Raw genomic sequence first — 17,996 nt, forward strand, 5'->3', positions numbered from 1 at the left:
TCCTTAGAGCTTTTTTGTTTGTTTGTATGTATGCTTTTGCCTTTTTAAGATCACAGTATAAACGTGGGTATGACAGGAGAGAACATCTTCAACGCAATAGGTTTCATGGGAAGGCAGTGCCAAGAAACCTGAATTATTTTGTTATCACTGCTCTCTGGATTCAGTAAGATGATGTTTATTGGAAGTTTAATGCAGACTTTTTCCATCTACAAATTAGTTTCATAGTGCCATGTAAGAAGAGATAACGAGATAAATAAAACTGATGACAAACTAGGAAGTGTAAGTTGGCAGCTAACTGTTAAAGAGAAAAAACCACACTGAGGGAAAACTATAAAGGAAATTTGACTTTGTTTTCCCAGCCACTGCCTCAGGGTGTTAGTTCATATAGACATTTTTTTTTCCAGTTTATAGAATAAAATTAACACCTCAATGTCCCAGCAGGTAGAGAGCAGTGAGGATCTCCATATAAAAGGCTCAGGCCAGTTTCTATAGCTTCTAAAGCTGGATGTTAAAGAAGACAGGATCAATCCACAGTCTGAAGCCTCTCTTCTAGAAGTTTCTGCAAATAAACATTTATGCTGAGGGCTCATATTTCCAAAGCCTCAAGGCACGTTAGAAGCGAAGGGAATGAAAACTCAGAAAACTCAGATACTCAAAAAATTCCAAAATATTACTTTTAAGCTAGACTTACTACCTCCTTTCCCCTCCTACCCGGCAAAACCCAAAGACCAAAAACCCACATGCTGAAAATTATTTCTAGATGGCTTTGTTTGTAGAGAAGGGACTCTACCAGTTCTGCTTTTTTCTCCCCCAGGAAAGCTGAAGTCTGTAGTGTGTGTCCTTGTCACTCTGAGGGGCTCATTCAGCTGTGTAATTGGCAGGGGCTCTCTAGCCAGCTGAGGCCGTGTGAGGTTATTTATTGTACCAAAGAGCTACTATGATAAATCAGAGGTCATAGCTAATGTCAGTTGTGCCAAAAGGTGGCATTTGAGACCATTTGGTATGACGTGCTAAACCAGTGTTCTTTGGTTACTCTTCTCGGCCTTTTCTCCATTTCTTTTTTCTAGAAAGTTCTCTACACTCCTAAGGGGAAGTTGGCGTTTTCCCATTGCTACAATGTGTAAAATTTAGTCTGTAGGCACTGACATGGGAGAGACCCGGGCATGGAGGATCATTTATACAAGGAGACATAGCTTCTCATCTTAGGGCCTTTTGGATAGTAATAAAAATGGCCCAGCCATTGGGAATTGTTCATCAGAGAGGTGAGGGCTTGGAATCAAGGTAGCTAAGACCTGAACGTTAGGATCTGTGGGGCAGTGTGAGCTACTGAGCATACACTTCAAGGCTTCTCTGGTCTTACGTACACACGTTTGTCTTTATTACCTAGTTTTTTCTCATGTTTGGAAGTTAATACAGACTTTCTGGTCACAGGGATATGGCCATTCCAACTTTATTGCCTTTGTTGGAAATGTGAGCTCTTTATCAGATTAAAATGGTGGAACAAAGAATGAACCATTCCCAAATAAGGTTTCAGCTATGTAAGAATGAGATCAATATGTTGTAAGCATTTGGGGTTTCCCTGACCAAGCGTGGGCTCTGGTGCTTTATCAAAGCACCTAGGAATGAAGGAGTGAGGATAAATAGAGGATGGAGAGTCTGATTGAAGAACTCAGGGAAACCTGTTTGTCCCCTTTGCTCAAGGTTTGGGAAAAAGCATATTTTCCCAGTGTGTTTTTTCTCTCTTAGCTCAGATTTTCAGGAAAGAAGTAAATTTCATCACTCTCCATTTTGCCTAGAGAGAAGAAGGCATCATTACCATCCCATTCCTCAAGAAAAGGGAATAATTAATTCCATACAGCCACCACTGGGCTGCTGGAGCTTTTCAGATTAATCACACTTCTTCTATCCCCTCCCCTTTGAGTCTATTTTTAACCACTCAAAAATCCCTGTTACCTAACAATGATTCCCTGTGTTAGGTGGATAATTCACTATATTCCTTAGAGGGAGTGAATTTTGCATCCTAATTGTCCTGTTAGCTTCCCCATTTCGGGGCTGATGAAAATGCAAAGAGAAATAATGCATTAATGTGCATTTTCTCTCCCCATAGGCTCAGCATCATGTATAATTTATTTTCTTCCACTGCTATAAATAGTTAGGTTAAAAAAAAATCTGTGGATTCCAGTGAGAGACAAGCCTACATTGTCAAAGACCCAGTGGCATCATGAACTCAATACTGTGTCAACGGGAGTGGTGGCTTTTCTGCTTGAAAGTGCCACTAATATTTTGACTCTAGTAAATGGATGTCACAGCAGTATCTGTGTTCCCTGAGATCTTTCCACAGTGGTCATGCTTTTGAAATGGGGTTTTAGATTGCAAGCTCAAAGTCCAGGAGTCCCCAGTTAGGTCTAGCCAATTGCCTCCATATTCCAAATAAAAAGACATAGAGAAGAACAGAAAAAGAAGAGTTACTGCATGACCACTATGTGAAGACAGTCATCTTCAGAGGTACAGACATTGGCTGTAGGTTAAATAGGGAGAAATGGCCTGGTGCTGGTGGCTTATACCTGGCTACTCAGGAGGCTAAGATCTGAGAACTGTGGTTTGAAGCCAGGTCAGGTAGCTTGCCTTGAGCAAAAGAAGCTCAAGGACAGCACCCAGGTTTCGAGACACACACACACACACACACACACACACACACACACACACACACACACACACACACACACACACACACACACACACACACACACACACACACACACACACACACACACACACACACACACACACACACACACACACACACACACACACACACACACACACACAGAATTGGAGGCTAGGGGTGATTAAGGTATGCTAAATTATGCAAAATTAAAACACTTCCAAATTGCAAGGGTGACCATCAGCTCAGTCTTTGTCCCAGGAGAAATTCCAGAGGGGTTATTACTTTATAACTGGGGCAGATTAGGAACAAGGTGGTCTCCCATTTTTTGGTGGCTTGCTTTCAGATAATAAGAAGCCATTACCGGTTTGAGGACAGTTTGCCTTCCACACAGGTGGTTATTGCTGAATCTGGTCTTTCTTGGAGATTGCAAAGTTGACTATAACAGAGATCAAAGGGCACAGACTCAAAGTGGGAGGACTTCTAGTTAATTCACAGCAAATGCATCTTTTAAGTTGCTTCTTAGACACTTTCAGTGTTTGGGAAAGGTGAATTAAGATGGGGGTTGGGAGAAGGTATGTAAATTCTTCCGCCCCTCCTGAAAAAACCATAAACATATACACACCAGTTGATGGCTTTAGGTTCTTTTCTTCCGTCTGTGTATCATCTTCCTTTTCTTTCTATAGTGGGCCCAGGAGCCAAGTTTCTATTAAGAATTAGATTTGTTACTGGGTATGGCGGCTCCTCCCCCTACTTATTCAGGAAGTTGAGATCTGGAAGCTCATGGTTCAAGGCAGGCCTGGACAAGAAAGTTTTCTAAATTCTATATCCAAAATAACCAATAAAAAGCCTGGCTGGAGGTGTGGCTCAAGTGGTAGAGCACCAGCCTAGCAAGCAAGCCAAGCAAGCAAGGCAAGTAATTAAAGTAATTATAAGGGATGGCTTCAAGCCTTAGTACTGCCCACCCTCCAAAAAAACCCCTCACAAACCAACCAAACAACCCCCCCCCACATGCACAAAGATTTGCTATTCAAGTGATTTAATAGTCTGTGTTGTGCCAGATAGTCAGTGTATGAAAAATGTTAGGAAATCACTGCTGGGGAAAATAAATTTAAATGTGCAAATCTAGCAAAATGCTCTCTATTCTGACAGCTCTTCTTCCTCCTGGAATCCCTCAATAAAAATGGAAAGTTTTTGCTCTGCACTTTAAACAGCCTCCATTTATGTAAGTGCTGGTGTTTGTGCAGCTTTGAGAATTAAGGGAGAGTCAGGAGACTAGAGGAGCAGGACTCAAGAGCCATGGGCACCAGGAAGAGAGAGCTCAGAACGTTGCAGGCCGATGTGGTAGGCCTCTCAGGTCACTAGGAAGGTGGCACAATGTGCTTGTGTGCATCTCTCTCCTGCTCTGCCATCTGTCTGTGAACTCAGCAGCAGAACAACTGGCTTATGGCTTTTTGCCAGCATGTGTCTGTGTTAGAATAGGGAGATTACAGTTGGGGCTTGGGCCTGTCCCTGAGCTTTTATTTATTTATTTAGGTCAACACTAGTGTTCTCCCACTTGAGCCACAGCTCCACTTCTGGCTTTTTGGTGGGTAAGTGGAAATAAAAGTCCCATGGAAGCCGGGAGCTGGTGGCTCACGCCTGTAATCCTAGCTACTCAGGAGTCTGAGATCTGAAGATTGCAGTTTAAAGCCTGAGCAAGAAAGTCCAGGAGACTCTTATCTCCAATAAACCATTCAGAAAACTGGAAGTGGCTCTGTGGCTCAAATAGTAGAGCGCTTGCCTCAAGCTAAAAAGCTAAGGGACAATGCCCAGGCCCAGAAAAGTCCCTTTCCTACCCTGACTGGCACTGAACCACAACCTCAGATCTCAATCTTCTGGGTACCTAGGATAATAGATATATGCCTATAATCTGGCCCAGCAATTTATGACTTTTGTACTGGGTCTGCCAGTTTGTGTGTGTGTGTGTGTGTGTGTGTGTGTGTGTGTGTGTGTGTGTGTGTGTGTGTGGAACGTGGAGGGGAGGAATAATTTATTTTTATGGTGAAGATGATAGAGGTGTTATAGTTGCATAGGTCAGGTAATGAGTACATTTCACTTTGAACAGTATCACCTCTTCCCTGGTCTTCTTAGTCTCTGCCCAGCAACACTTCCAGGGATGGGAAGAACGGTAAGAGGGCTGTGAGCCCCTGGGGCGCTTTCCTGTCTCCAGCAGGTGCCTTAGTGCAATCATTGCTGCGTATATCAAATCACTGAGCATCTGCACAGGCAGGTGCAGGCTGTCGGCTTCTATTCCCCACTTCAGGGAACCTCTCATTTCACCCATCTGGAACCCCAGGCTCCATCTTTCTGCACCAGGACACGGCTGCCCAGGCCCTTCCTGCTCTGCTGAGAAGTGAAGGCCAGACTGTTACAGCCATTTCCTTCACCACCTCTGTCTCCTGATGCATGGCGGGCTGCAGAGGCTGCTTTGTTGGCTTCCCCACCCCTTGCCTCTTGCCTGTGGCATTCAGCAATCCTGCCCTGCGCTGCAACCTTCGAAGCAGGCCTGGGATCAGACAGACCAAAAGGAGTTCAATAAGCTTCAACCGTGTCCCCCAGGGAGAAGCCCTGGGGTAAAGTTAACACGTCTAGGGTATCGAGTTGCACCGAGCCAAGTGCTGGCAAGCCTGCCTGGAGATGAGAGAGAAGTGGAAGAGAGGTTATTGGTCCAAGGTCACTCAGCAAGAAGGTGGTAGCTCCGCTCCAGCGTCTTCACTGAGATAACCACTAACATGGACAATCTCTCAGGCTGGGCAAGGAAGAGGAGTTGGGCTGTCTGTTCTGGGATCTCACATCTGTTTTCATGAATGAGTCCAGCCCTGAGTTAGGCATTGCCACCCCATGACCTGTCAAGTCCTCCCATGTTGGCACCAGGGAACCAAGACTGGATAATTGGCTAGTTCCGGGTCTCCAGGGTGGCCAGTGGCTTCAGGATGTCTACCTCCAGGCACTGTTGACTCTGGAGCCTCTCAGTCCTAACCGCCTTCTCCCTAATCCCGCTATGACCACCATCTTGCTTCTGCTCGTATTGTGTGTGTGTGTGTGTGCGTGTGGTACTGGGGTTTGAACTCAGGACCTGGTACTTGCTGGGCAGGTGACCACTTAGGCTATGCTCTCAGCTCCCTTTGTGCTTGAGTTATTTTTCAAACATTTTGCCTGGGGCTAGCCTTAGACTTCAATCCTCCTACCTATGGGCCTCCTGCTTAGTGTAGTTGGGATGACAGATATATACCACTACCCTTGTCTTGTTGATTAAGTTAGATGTGATTAGTTCCCCACACCTGGGATGACCTTGAACTGAATTTACCCCCCCTGCCCCCCCTCCACCCTAGCCTGTACGTTGAGAGTAGCCGGGATTGCAGACATTGCTCCTGGACCTTTTGTGACCAAGTTCCTCTTGCATCTCCCTCCTTTAGTCACCCTGAGCAGCCTCCTGGGTATTGGTCTCCCAGACCATCTTTGATGAGCCTTCCCAACGAGCAATTATTTCCTGAGTGGTTACCGTGGACTTGAGCTGTGACAGGCTTGGAGAAGTGGAAGACTCAGGGTTAGGGTGTTCATTCACGGCCCACTGGCTGCATGGTACTCAGTGTCTCTGGGCTCTGGAGCATGGCTGAAAGGGCTCTAAGATATCTAGCGTACTCTGATGTCAGTGTTTGTAGTCACGGTGACTCTCAGATTTAGATAACATGTGCTAATGCTGAGCTGCATGGGTCAGGGAAGGCCTTGGAGGAGACGAGGTTTGAGAGGGGTTGGGAAGGGCGGCATGAGAGAGAGCCAGGCATTCCCTGTGATTCTGTGTTACAGCCTGGGAGTGTCCCCAAGGAACAACACAACCTTGACCTTGAACCATCTTTGGTCAACAAAACAAAACCAAGCAACTTAAGCTTTACTAATTCATCTCTAGATTCATCTGGTTCTTCCCACACCCGCCATTCCTGCTCACACTGTGCCTTGACAATTATATGACCCCCGACCTGGGTTTCCCATAGCCCAGGGGAGCAGTATGGACTCATTACATAGACCCTTCACCACTGTAAGGAGTATGAGGTCTCCCACATGGGTGGCTTTGGTTTCCAGACACATAATGTAACCCTGTGCCAGAGTGCAGTGCTCGTTCTGAACCTGTAGGGGCGCTGTGCTCAGCAGGGATGCACAATCCCAGGCAATCACAGGGTTGGGTAAGTCAGGTGAGTTACACAAAGCTAAGCAGGCTTCTTCCTCACAGGGGTTGTTCTGAGAGCAGGAGTCTAGCATTTTCCAAACTCACTGAACTCCTTAGTCTCAGAGGTACTCACATGACAGCTTCCAGAATATCTCTGTAGCCTCCTTTCTGCCATGTGGTGTGGAAAGCCAGACATCACCAACTGTGCTTAAAGCTTCCAGTTCCTGTCACCACGTTTGTGAAACTGTTTATTTCCAGGAAGCTGTTTATTTAGTCTGCCGACTCTGTGTGTGTGTGTGTGTGTGTGTGTGTGTGTGTGTGTGTGTGTGTGTGCCGCTTCCCCACAAAAGTTTGTTTTGTTTTGTTTTGTTTTTGGTCATGGGTCTTGAACTCTGGGCTTGGGCGCCGTCCTTGAGCTCTTCAGCTCAAGGTGAGCGCTCTACCACTTGAGCCACAGCGCCACTTCCTGGTTTTCTGGTGGTTAATTGGAGATAAGAGACTCACGGGGACTTTCCTGCCCAGGCTGGCTTTGAAGCGCAGTCCTCAGATCTCAGCTTCCTGAGTAGCTAGGATTACAGGTGTGAACCACTGGCGCCCAGCCCAGAAGGTTTTGATGATCGTTTATTTTTAAATACCCATTCCTAGATTTCGTCGTTCATCAGACTCTGCCCTACCAGTCGGTGTCGGTGGATACGTTCAACTCCAAGAACGATGTGTACGTGGCCATCGCACAGCCCAGCATGGAGAACTGCATGGTGCTGGAGTGGGACCACATTGAGATGAATTTCCGCAGCTATGACAACATCACAGGTGTGTTGAGACTTTCCAAGGACGGTTGCTGTGGGGTCAGGCTGGCCTAAGGGAGGAGGCACCCTGCACCAGGTGGAGGGAGGGCTTGGCGTTCTAGCTGGGTTGGAGGGAGGGCATGCCAGCTATGGGGTCACTTCCATGTTATTTATGCATCCTCCTCCTCAGCAGATCTGAAACCTCAGGGGGGGATCTTTTTACTGTTGGGGACTGACTCTTCAATGCCACTTATGGTTGAAGATTGTTTTGTTTGATTGTTTGTTTGTTTTCTGTGTTGTTTTTGGTAGAATTTGTGTGAGAATAGGAAAATACTTTCTAGTATGGCTGAGAAGTTACACATGAGCTCCCAGGTTCCTGTGCTGGTTTATTCCAGCCGTTACCAGATATGTAATGGACATGCTTTTATTAGGCTGATTGATAACTAGTGTGTCGACACACACACACACACACACACACACACACACACATCCCCTGTATAGCTTGCTCCTTGGGTCACCTTGAAAAGTTTCAGTGATCACTTCTTTCATTTAATAAGTATATGGGGCTGGAAAGGTGGCTCAGTGGTAGAGCACTTGCCTTGCATGCCTGAGGCCCTGGGTTCAATTCTTCAGCACCATATAAGCAAAAAGAAAAAAGCCAGAAGTGGCACTGTGGATCAAGTGGTAGAGCGCTAGCCTTGAGCTGAAGAGCTGACGGACAGCGCCCAGGCCCAGAGTTCAGGCCCCATGACCGGACCCCCCCCCAAAAAAAAAAGTACATATTAGATAAGAATGAACAGTTCCCGAAATTGAGGTCTTTGGGAAAGGACTTAGTAGTGTTTCTTCTGGTATAGTTGCAGGTCCCAGTGTCTTAGCAAGTCTAAGACTGGACTCCTGTCTAGTTGCTTTTAAAATAACTAAATGAAGTTCAAATCAAAAGTCACCTTTCAAAGACTTTTCAGTTATCCAAGTATAATCTGAGAGCAGTACTTCATACCCAGTGCCCTGAAAGCCTAATTATTTCCTTCAGAGACTCCTATTTGGCTCAGGGCAAGTGTAACCACTGGGTTAAACTGCATCTTGGTGGGCTTTCTGGGCAAGGAGGTCCCAAGGGCTGTCTTAGGCACAAGTGGCTTTGCAGCAGGTGCAGGGATGTAGACAGGCTGTGACAGGAGCTTTTCACCCCTGAGGGAAGAACAGCTGATGAGTCTAATGTCACAGCCGGAGGAGATTTGGACACCTGCGTCCTGATGCATGGAAGATGCCACTTCCATGAGTGGGTGGCTGCCGCCATGGCCATCTGGTGTGGATTCCAGCCTGGGACAGCTACTGGAGGTGCAGATTTAGCCGCCAGAACAGCCAGGAGGCCCTGCCAGGAGGAGAGGGGAACTTAACACCCCAGTGGGAGTGGCTTTACTTGGCTCTCTCTCTCTTTTCTTGGGAAATGGTGAAGGATCCAGGGGGCTGGCTTCTGTCCTTTCTCTCCTTCCATCCCGGGGCGGGTGAGATAGTGAAAGCTTCCCTGGGGTGCGAGCAGCTCCAGTGCTGCTCAGGGGCCTGGGAGGGGCCTTTCCCCTGAGCCGCAACTGGGTGTGGCCTGCCTGCTGGCTGGGGATGCCATCTCAAGATGTACAGAGGCTCCCGCTGTAAGACTGTGGACATACTGTGCCTGTACACCTTGTCAAGGTCTTTAGACTGTGTGAAGCTCAGGCTTTGGTCACCCAGGAGCTCTCACTGTGCTCTCAGCTCTGCCAAGTGCTGGGAAGACTGTGGTCTCCCAGGCCTGCTTCTCTGTGTGTGAAAAGGGGAGGTGAGGAGCCTCCTGGACACGGCGGGAGGGGGGTGGGGGGGAGGACTTCCCAAGTGCCCAGCACAGACCAGCACAAGCCTGCAAGGTTCAAGCATGTGGAGTCACTCACAGGGGGATCTATCCTCCAGATGCTCCACCCCCTCCCTGTGGGGGTGGGGGGTGTTGGTAGGAAGAGATGGCCCTGCCCTTGACCTGCCCTTGTGATATCCTCCAGCTGGTAGTCTTGCTCCATGGTTTTTCTTCTCAGGATCCTCTGTAGCCAAGCCTGAGCAGGGAGGCACAGGCTTTGTCTTTCGATGTGAGGAGTGTACCAGGCTGGTTTTGGATTATCCTGACTTGAGCTCTTACTAGTTGGAGACTTTGGCCAAATCACATAATCTTCTGCCTTTCTTTCCATTGTACTTGTAAAATAGAATCATCCCAGGGCTGGAGTCAGGGAATCCGGTAAGAATTTGAGGGAGGTAAAGTGTATTTAAGAGCACAGCGTTTGCAGTGAATGGTTAGCTTTACCTGCTGGCGACAAAATAGGACTGGTTGTCCTTTCTTCCACCGCAGATCCTAAGTTTTCACCTTCAGCCAGTACCTGTGCAACTTTCATTAGCACCAGGAACTCAGGGACAGGATGCCCCAGGGAGGCGGGGCAGCGGCTGACTATAAACTCAGGGTGGGTTCCTCAGAGGATGGGAGAGAGTGGCTGGAGCTTGGCAGAAAAGAAAACCTTGACACTTGCTGACCAGGAAAGGATAGCCCTTGAGCCTCTCGCCTAAACAGGAGAGGAAGGTGGATGTGAACGGCTTGTTCCTTCCTCTCCTACCACAGCTCTTTTGCTTTTGGTTTACTTGATTACCTGTATTTTTTTTTTAACATGTGAAGTATGATTCAACCTGTAATCTCCTTCTCCCTACATAAACACATATACACAACAACAACAACAACAACAACTTCATAGGCTGAAAATATTTACCTGGACAGAGTTGTAGTGAGCATCTTCAGGAAAAAGAATTATTTGTCTCACATGGGCCTGTTGGTTGTGATAGGCTGACCTCTAGAACCCATAGTCAGGCTGACCAGAAGGAGGCAGAGTTTGTACTCTGAAGCATGTTATATGTTTGCAGGGTGAAAAATCCATGCAGCTTTTGAAGAGTAGTTTGGCAGTTTAAGTCCAAAAACCTTAAATATAGAAACAACATTTGTCCCTGTGAGTCTTACATGTAACAATACTGCCAGATGATTTCAAACATGTTATTGAACAATACGTTAAAGGAAACATATCATTTAACAATAATGAAGAACTGGGAATGACTGCTCTGTCCAACATTTGAGGATTAGTTAAATAAATGATTGTGCATCCATGTAACGATATGCTGCTTAGCATTTAAAGAATGAAGCTGTAGGACAGTCAATATAGAAATCAAATGAGAAAAAGCAGCTTCTAAAAAGCATGTGAATGCCATAAGTTATATATATATATATATGTATATATATGTACATATATACATGTATGTATCTTTTTTTGGTGCTTCTACTGGGGCTTGAACTCGGGGCCTTACATTTGCTCAGCTTATTTGGATTTTTTTACTCTTGGCTGGCATTCTACTACTTGAGCTGTACCTCTCGTTAATTAGAGATAAGAGTCTCACAGTCTTATACCTTGATCCTCAGATCTAAGCTTCCTGGGTAGCTAGGATTACAGATAATGTGCCACTGTGCCCACCTAAGCCCTATTTTTTTAATTAAAGGAGCATATTTAAACTAAGGGCCTTGGACAAGTGGAAGCTGACAGTTTCTGGCCTCTGTGTCTGGCGTGTTCTACTTGTCAGTGTCTGTTCTCAAGATCATCTGCATTGGAGCATGTGCCAGCCTTTCTTTCCTTTCTGGGGCTATTTCCCATTGTCTGTGTGGGCTACATTTGTTTTATCCATTAGGTTCCTTTCACAATGGCTATTGAGAATGATTTTGCTTTGAATATGAGTGTCATAGTCACTGTGGTGACTAAGACAGAATACCACAGACTGGGGGGGGGAGCTTATAAACAACAGAAGTTTATTTCCTATGGTTCTAGGGTCTTTGAAGTTCAAGATCAAGACATCAACAAATTGAGTGACTGGCTTAAGGGCCCTCTTGCTGGCTGAGTCTTCACAGAGTAGAAGGACACAAGGAGCTTTTGGGGGGACTCTCTTTTATAAGGGTACTGCTAATTCTATTCATGGCAGCTCTGCTCTAATCACCTGCCCCAAACCCTACTTCCTCCTTCTGCCACCTGGAGAAGGAGTTTCAGCATACAGATTGGGGGCAGGGGAGACACACAAGCATTCTGTATACAGCACTTGGTGTTCAGGTATCTTTCGGAGTTCCTCTTATATAAATGATTGTACATTTCTTCCACAGTGAGAAGTATTTCATGGTGCTATTTGCACACATGCTCATGATGTCCTCAGAACAAATTCTCCTCTGCTATCAGATTCCCATTCTTCCCGAGTCCCTGCTTTTAATTCTTTTGGGGGGGGTGTCTTGAGCAGTGGAATTGGGTTGGGGGAGGGGTCCTATGGCAATTCTGTACTTAAATTTTCAAAGAACTGGATCACTTCTCCCTCCTCCCCACGGCCTCAGGTGCCAGCATTAGGAGGGAGGTGCTCTGTGGCTACACTAATTCCCTCCCTCCCTGTCTCTTGGAGCACAGGCCAGTCCATTGTGGGCTGCAAGGCCATCCTCATTGATGACCAGGTGTTCGTGGTGGTGGCTCAGCTCTTCGGAGGCTCTCATATTTACAAATACGACGACAGTTGGACCAAGTTCGTCAAATTCCAAGACATAGAAGTCTCACGCATCTCCAAGCCCAATGACATCGAGCTCTTTCAGATCGAGGACGAGACATTCTTCATCATCGCCGACAGCTCTAAAGCCGGCCTGTCCACCGTGTACAAATGGAACGGCAAAGGCTTCTATTCGTACCAGTCTCTGCATGAGTGGTTCCGGGACACGGATGCCGAGTTTGTGGATATCGAAGGGAAATCGCATCTCATCTTGTCCAGCCGCTCGCAGGTCCCCATCATCCTGCAGTGGAATAAAAGCTCTAAGAAGTTCGTCCCCTACGGCGATATCCCCAACATGGAGGACGTGCTGGCTGTGAAGAGCTTCCGGATGCAGAACACCCTGTACCTGTCTCTCACTCGCTTCATCGGGGACTCCCGGGTCATGCAGTGGAACAGTAAGCAATTCGTGGAGGTCCAGGCCCTTCCGTCCAGAGGCGCCATGACACTGCAGCCCTTTTCTTTTAAAGATAACCATTACCTGGCCCTGGGGAGTGACTATACGTTCTCACAGATATACCAGTGGGATAAAGAGAAGCAGCTATTTAAAAAGTTTAAAGAAATCTATGTGCAGGCACCCCGTTCCTTCACAGCTGTCTCTACCGACAGGAGAGATTTCTTTTTTGCATCCAGTTTTAAAGGGAAAACAAAGATTTTTGAACATATCATTGTGGACCTAAGTTTGTGAAGGTGTGATTGGTGCGTTTAGATGACATATAGCATTAGCAGTCACAAGAGAGAGGACCAAGAGGAAATAGAAGAAGATAATGAAATAAAACAAACCAAGCTCAACAGCTCTGAAATTAAAATTTTTTTTTTAAAAAGGCATTTGGGGGTAGGGTGGGGGGGGGATAGTTAGAAGTTTGCAAACTTTTAGATCTCACATTTTATTCAGGGATTGCATTTATTGGCTTAACTGCATGACATGTTCCTACCATTTTGAAAAGACATCTTTAAGCCTGTAATGTGAGGGAAGAGGGCTGTGTTAATTCTTCTCACCATCTAGGAAGTAATAGAACTTTGGCTTTCTGTTTAATGAAGAAGGAGAACCATTGGATAAGATGAGACAGTACTAGTGAAAACATTTAAAAACCAAACCCAAATCTCCTAAACCTCCCTTCCCATTCTGTTTTCAAAGTCTTATTGGTAAGAACTGTTAAAGCCAAAGTCAGCTAAAAACATTTGCTGATGATTAGTTGAAAAGTCTTAGAACACTCAGCAATGCTATTTTGAGCCATCTGAGTTTCCTGAAAGTAGCACCCAGTCTTCCGGAGTCTTCTTTAAAACAGGACCTTGGTTGTTAAATTGGTTCCTGGATGGATGCTCGCCAGGAGCATGCTAACAGTTTGACATGGATGCCTCTGACACAGAGAACATATCCTGTGCATATATGCCAAGGCCAGCATGGGCTATGGGCCCAGCGGTGAGACAAAGGACCTTTTCCCTGTTCTTTGGGGTTCAAAGCTGACCCTCGTGGTGGGCAGAGCATAATGTTTGTTTGATGCGCTCCATGACTCATCTGCTTCTCCGAACCCATCCTTTGAGTTTGTATGTAACCAGCAGACAGGCCAAAGACTGAAGGTGCTTTTTATCTATCCTTTAGAGGGAGGGAACAGGTGTTTCCATCTGATGTGTATTTGGTAGGGTTTTTGAAGTGAGATTTTAGAGTCGAAGGGGACCTTACTCAGATCTCCATGTGCTTTGAAACCCAGAGGGGGCCTTTTGATGGATGCATGCCTTTGCCCTCTGAACAACTTAATAGATCAAGTAATTGAATAGCAACCTGCCTACCTGCCCACCTGCCAACCTCCCGCCTCCTAGAACAGCCCTGCTTTGTGGAGCTGCTGGTGTCGCGGCTGCTGGTGCAGCCTCAGTGGAAGTTGCTCTGCACACAGAATCACAGCTGGGGACACCCACGGCAGGAACACGCCTTCCCTTCCCAGCACTTTAGCAAAGGATGCCCAGGGTGCACACACTCACAGAGGGCCGGCTGGTGGTGGCAGGTCATCCCGTAGAGGCAGAGTTCACCAAGGGACGTCAATGGGAGCCAGACAAGTGTCGTCCACTACAGTAGGGGACCAGGCGACCTCTTACAAAGTGGGTCCTGAGTGTGGATGACAGGGAAGTCATGGAACCTGGTTCTGTGGATGGTTCTTTAGTAGATGTTCTGCCTGGGTAGTCGGTTCTCAGTGTGAAGCCAGTGTTAGGGGTAGACTTTACAGGGTACTCCATCAAATACCGTCCAATAGCCACAGATCAGCAGAAGGACATTGTATTGTAGAATTGTGTTTCAATGATCATCTTAAGTCTTGGCAGATGTGCTCCAAATAAGAATGAATGTGTTTGTTGTTTTCTGACTTGAAGCTAAGCAGACAGAGCGGTCAACATCCCCGAGTCACATCCACACTCTCGGGAACTGTGTTGGCTGAAGCTTTCGGCGACTAGGGAGTTTAGTGGATTTGCTCACCCACATTTAGACATGTGGTTGTTTAGAACTCCGCTGCTAAATACTAAGCAAATGGAGAATGTGGCTTGTTGTCATCTTGTAATCACTCTTTGCATCCTTTTGCCTTCTTCGCTTATTTGGGCTGATTGTGAATGCCCCATGTAGAGTCAGAGATGAAAGGTCAAAGGTGGGTGAGATGTTCTACCATTCTTGCAGCTGCAGGCAAGCAATGCTATCTGGTATGGAACCCTTCAGGTGGGCCTGAATGGAGAAGGGTACTGGACAGACAGTACAGGGAACATTGAGACAATCCTAGCTCTTGTGCCTGATTGAAATAACTTCCCAGAGCCTGTTGTGTGCAGAGGAGGTACCAGTGGTGGCATCTTTCATAGTGTCATGCTTCAGTTTTTCAATGGGACCTTGGAAGGTGAAGTCAGGAACTAGCGTCTGCACTAGCCATGCCGGTGACCACTGCGTAGATCTGGGAAATCAGGAAGCTCAGAGTACCAGGTTTAGGAAGGAAGATCTAGTGCACCCAATAAAGTATTAAGGTGAATGAAAGACCTGGAGTAGGAGATGAGAGAGCTGGAAATCCACCCTACTGCAAACAAAAGTTTTGTTTATTTATTTTCTTAAAGTTTATCCAAGACTAGCATCTGGAATCTACTGAGTTCATTCTGTGCAGTGGGAGGGGATCCTTTGCTCTGGCTAGCTTGTCCAAGGAAGGTGTACTTCCCTGGCACGAGGTAGCCAGGGCTTTGCTTCGTTCAGCTCCCTGTCCCTTCACAAGATTTCTGCAGTGTTAAGCAGTTTCTGCTGTAAGCTTTCTTCCCGTCATAATGTAAACCCAAAAGCCAAACAGCCACCAGAAAAAGCCCACGGCTGAGAAGTATGAGGCCCTCCCCTGGGTAGCTCCACAAACCCCAACTGCTCTTGCTTTTTCCTTCTCATCAGCCCTTGGTGTCACTGGCTCTGCTCATCTGTTAAAGCTTTCTCATCCTCCTGTCTGTTCTTTCTCATCTCAAAGTCATGTAGCTTTCAGGTTTTTACGTCAAAGTGAGGATTTGTTCCCAGATTCCAAGGGATTGGGAGGGTGTCTCTAGAAAGACTCAAAATAAACCTTTGATGTGAAGAGTAGTGTTACATTCTTGAGTGGTGTTACAATCACCTTGTACCTGGTGTGGTGGCTCACTCCTGTAATCTTACCTACTCAGGATGCCAAGATCTGAAGATCATGGTTTGAAGCCAGCCCAGGCAAGACAGTCTGTGAAACTCTTATCTCCAATAAATTACCAAAAAATCTGGAAGTAGAGCTGTGGCTCAAGTGGTAGAGCCACTAGCCTTGAGCTAAAGAAGCTCAGGGACCATGCCGAGGCCCTGTGTGCAAGTCCTAGGACCCGCACAAAGATCACCTTGCACTTCTGCAAAGCTTGGTTTTTTGTTTTTTTCTATGTGTGTTTGGGCTCTTCTATTCACACATTTCATACAGAAGAAAACAGGCACAGTGGATTGGCTGCTGTGGCCACCCAGTAGTGAATGGGAAAGCTGGAACATTTCTTCTGAACAGCAGGCATTGTAATCCTCTCCCTCCCAAAGAAAGACTTCCATTGTTATCATGTCTGTGGGTACCTCAGTTCCGATAAAACACAACAAGTGAAAATAGAGACAAAACAAACAACAAGGAAATATGCAGAGGCAGGAAGAAAACCATACAGAATAGACACCCTCTACCAGTTAATCTAACAGTGAGCAAATACCACGGAACTGCAGCGGTAGGCAGCACCCTCCTCAGAAAGTCTTCTAGAACTTTCAGATTGCTCATTCTTGTTCAAAGTGGGGTTGCTAGCTGGCATGGTTGTTTCTTCCCACCTGGCTAAGGGAGGGGTGCTGAGGTTTGATGAAGCTGGGTCTTATCAGGGTGTTCACCACATAAAAAAGATGAGTTCTGAGAGAGAGAAATGAAGAACCCGTATCCACTAGCGATGATGACTTGCTCGTGGGCTTAGCCTTCGGGCAGCACACTGACAATGACGGCATCCCGCTCTTCTTCCCAGCTACAGAGAGAGATGCTGGGATTTGTAGGAAAGAAATTTGTGTGGGATAGCAGAGGTTTGGCTCTCAGGAATGCTGCTCAGGGATGGAAACTTCTGAAAGGCATAGGAAACAAGAAATTAAAAAAAGAGTCACACAGAAAGGGGGATGCAGGTCTGCTGAGGACAGTTGATTTGCATGTCCTCTAAAGAACATCTCTAACAGAATTCCTAATTCAACTTCGCAGACATGCGTTCCTTGTTTGTAGTTTTGGGAGAAAGTTTGTAGACAGTGGTCAGAGATATTCATTTACCATTGCCTTGGAGTGATAGGCCACAGGCACAGGTATAATGAGAAAGAGCTGGTCCAGAGTTGGGAGGCCATGGGGGGAAAACAGGCAGAGGACTGTGGTGGGAACTCTTTTTGTTAAAGAAGAAATGAACTGGAAGGAAAGAGAGCATGGTGCTGGTGATTTCCTTTGTCTCAGCCGCTCCAAGCAAAGGGAAGGTGAACAGTGGCTGAACAGCAGCCACATCCTCGCATGAGGCGACCGAGAGGGGGACAGGGCCCGTCCTCCTGACTGCCGTCCAGTCCGATGCTCCTATCAGAATCCACCTTTTCCTAGTAGGACACTATGCGTTCCCGCTCTATCCCTCTAACTATCAGGAATGTACACAAACCGGGATAAAGTAGGCCAGTACGCTATTTGGTACTGTTTTTATGTGTTTTAAATCCATAACTTAGGATTAAATAAGAATAGTTTATATGTATATGAAAGTACATTTTGCAGTAGGCAGCCAACAATGGATGCATTTTAAAGATAGATATCGATATCTATATAGATTAGCTATATAGATATCAATATCTGTATCTTTTTTTTTTGTAAACTGAGTTGACACGTGCGTGAAATGCCTCTTGACTCAATATATTCTGTAAGCCTGTGAATAAAAACTAGTTCATGCCTCACTTCCCCCTGCTCTCTGGTCTGCTTGAATGAGACATGTCGTGAGTCAGGGTGAAGCCACCACAGTCTTACGCGGGTCGGGAGGAGACAGACAACTTGGCTCCCATGTTGTTTCAATGGTGGCCTTTGGTTTCTTCTGTTGGAAACTAAAAATTCATTTCAAAGTCACGAAAAACTCACTGACGGACGCCACAAAATGGAAGGACACCCCCATCTGATCTCTGGACTTGGAGTCCTGACAGACCGGCCAAGCACGGTAAGAATCTGAGAAGCTGCTG

General features: G+C 46.4%; 1 protein-coding gene across 1 annotated transcript in view; it reads left to right on the forward strand.

Annotated features, from left to right (window-relative positions):
- Lgi2 (leucine rich repeat LGI family member 2) overlaps positions 1 to 17,720 on the forward strand; it is a 32,262-nt gene extending 14,542 nt beyond the window's left edge. Inside the window, exons 7-8 of the mRNA XM_070013215.1 lie at positions 7,518 to 7,682; positions 12,148 to 17,720. Coding sequence (XP_069869316.1) covers positions 7,518 to 7,682; positions 12,148 to 12,965 — 983 coding nt within the window. The 3' untranslated portion in view covers positions 12,966 to 17,720. The remainder of the gene's footprint in view (positions 1 to 7,517; positions 7,683 to 12,147) is intronic.
- The last annotated feature ends 276 nt before the right edge of the window (positions 17,721 to 17,996 follow it).

This window comes from Dipodomys merriami, unplaced genomic scaffold (genome assembly GCF_024711535.1).
Source record: "Dipodomys merriami isolate MVZ:Mamm:240054 unplaced genomic scaffold, mDipMer1.0.p SCAF_9, whole genome shotgun sequence".
Taxonomy (NCBI): Eukaryota; Metazoa; Chordata; class Mammalia; order Rodentia; family Heteromyidae; genus Dipodomys; species Dipodomys merriami.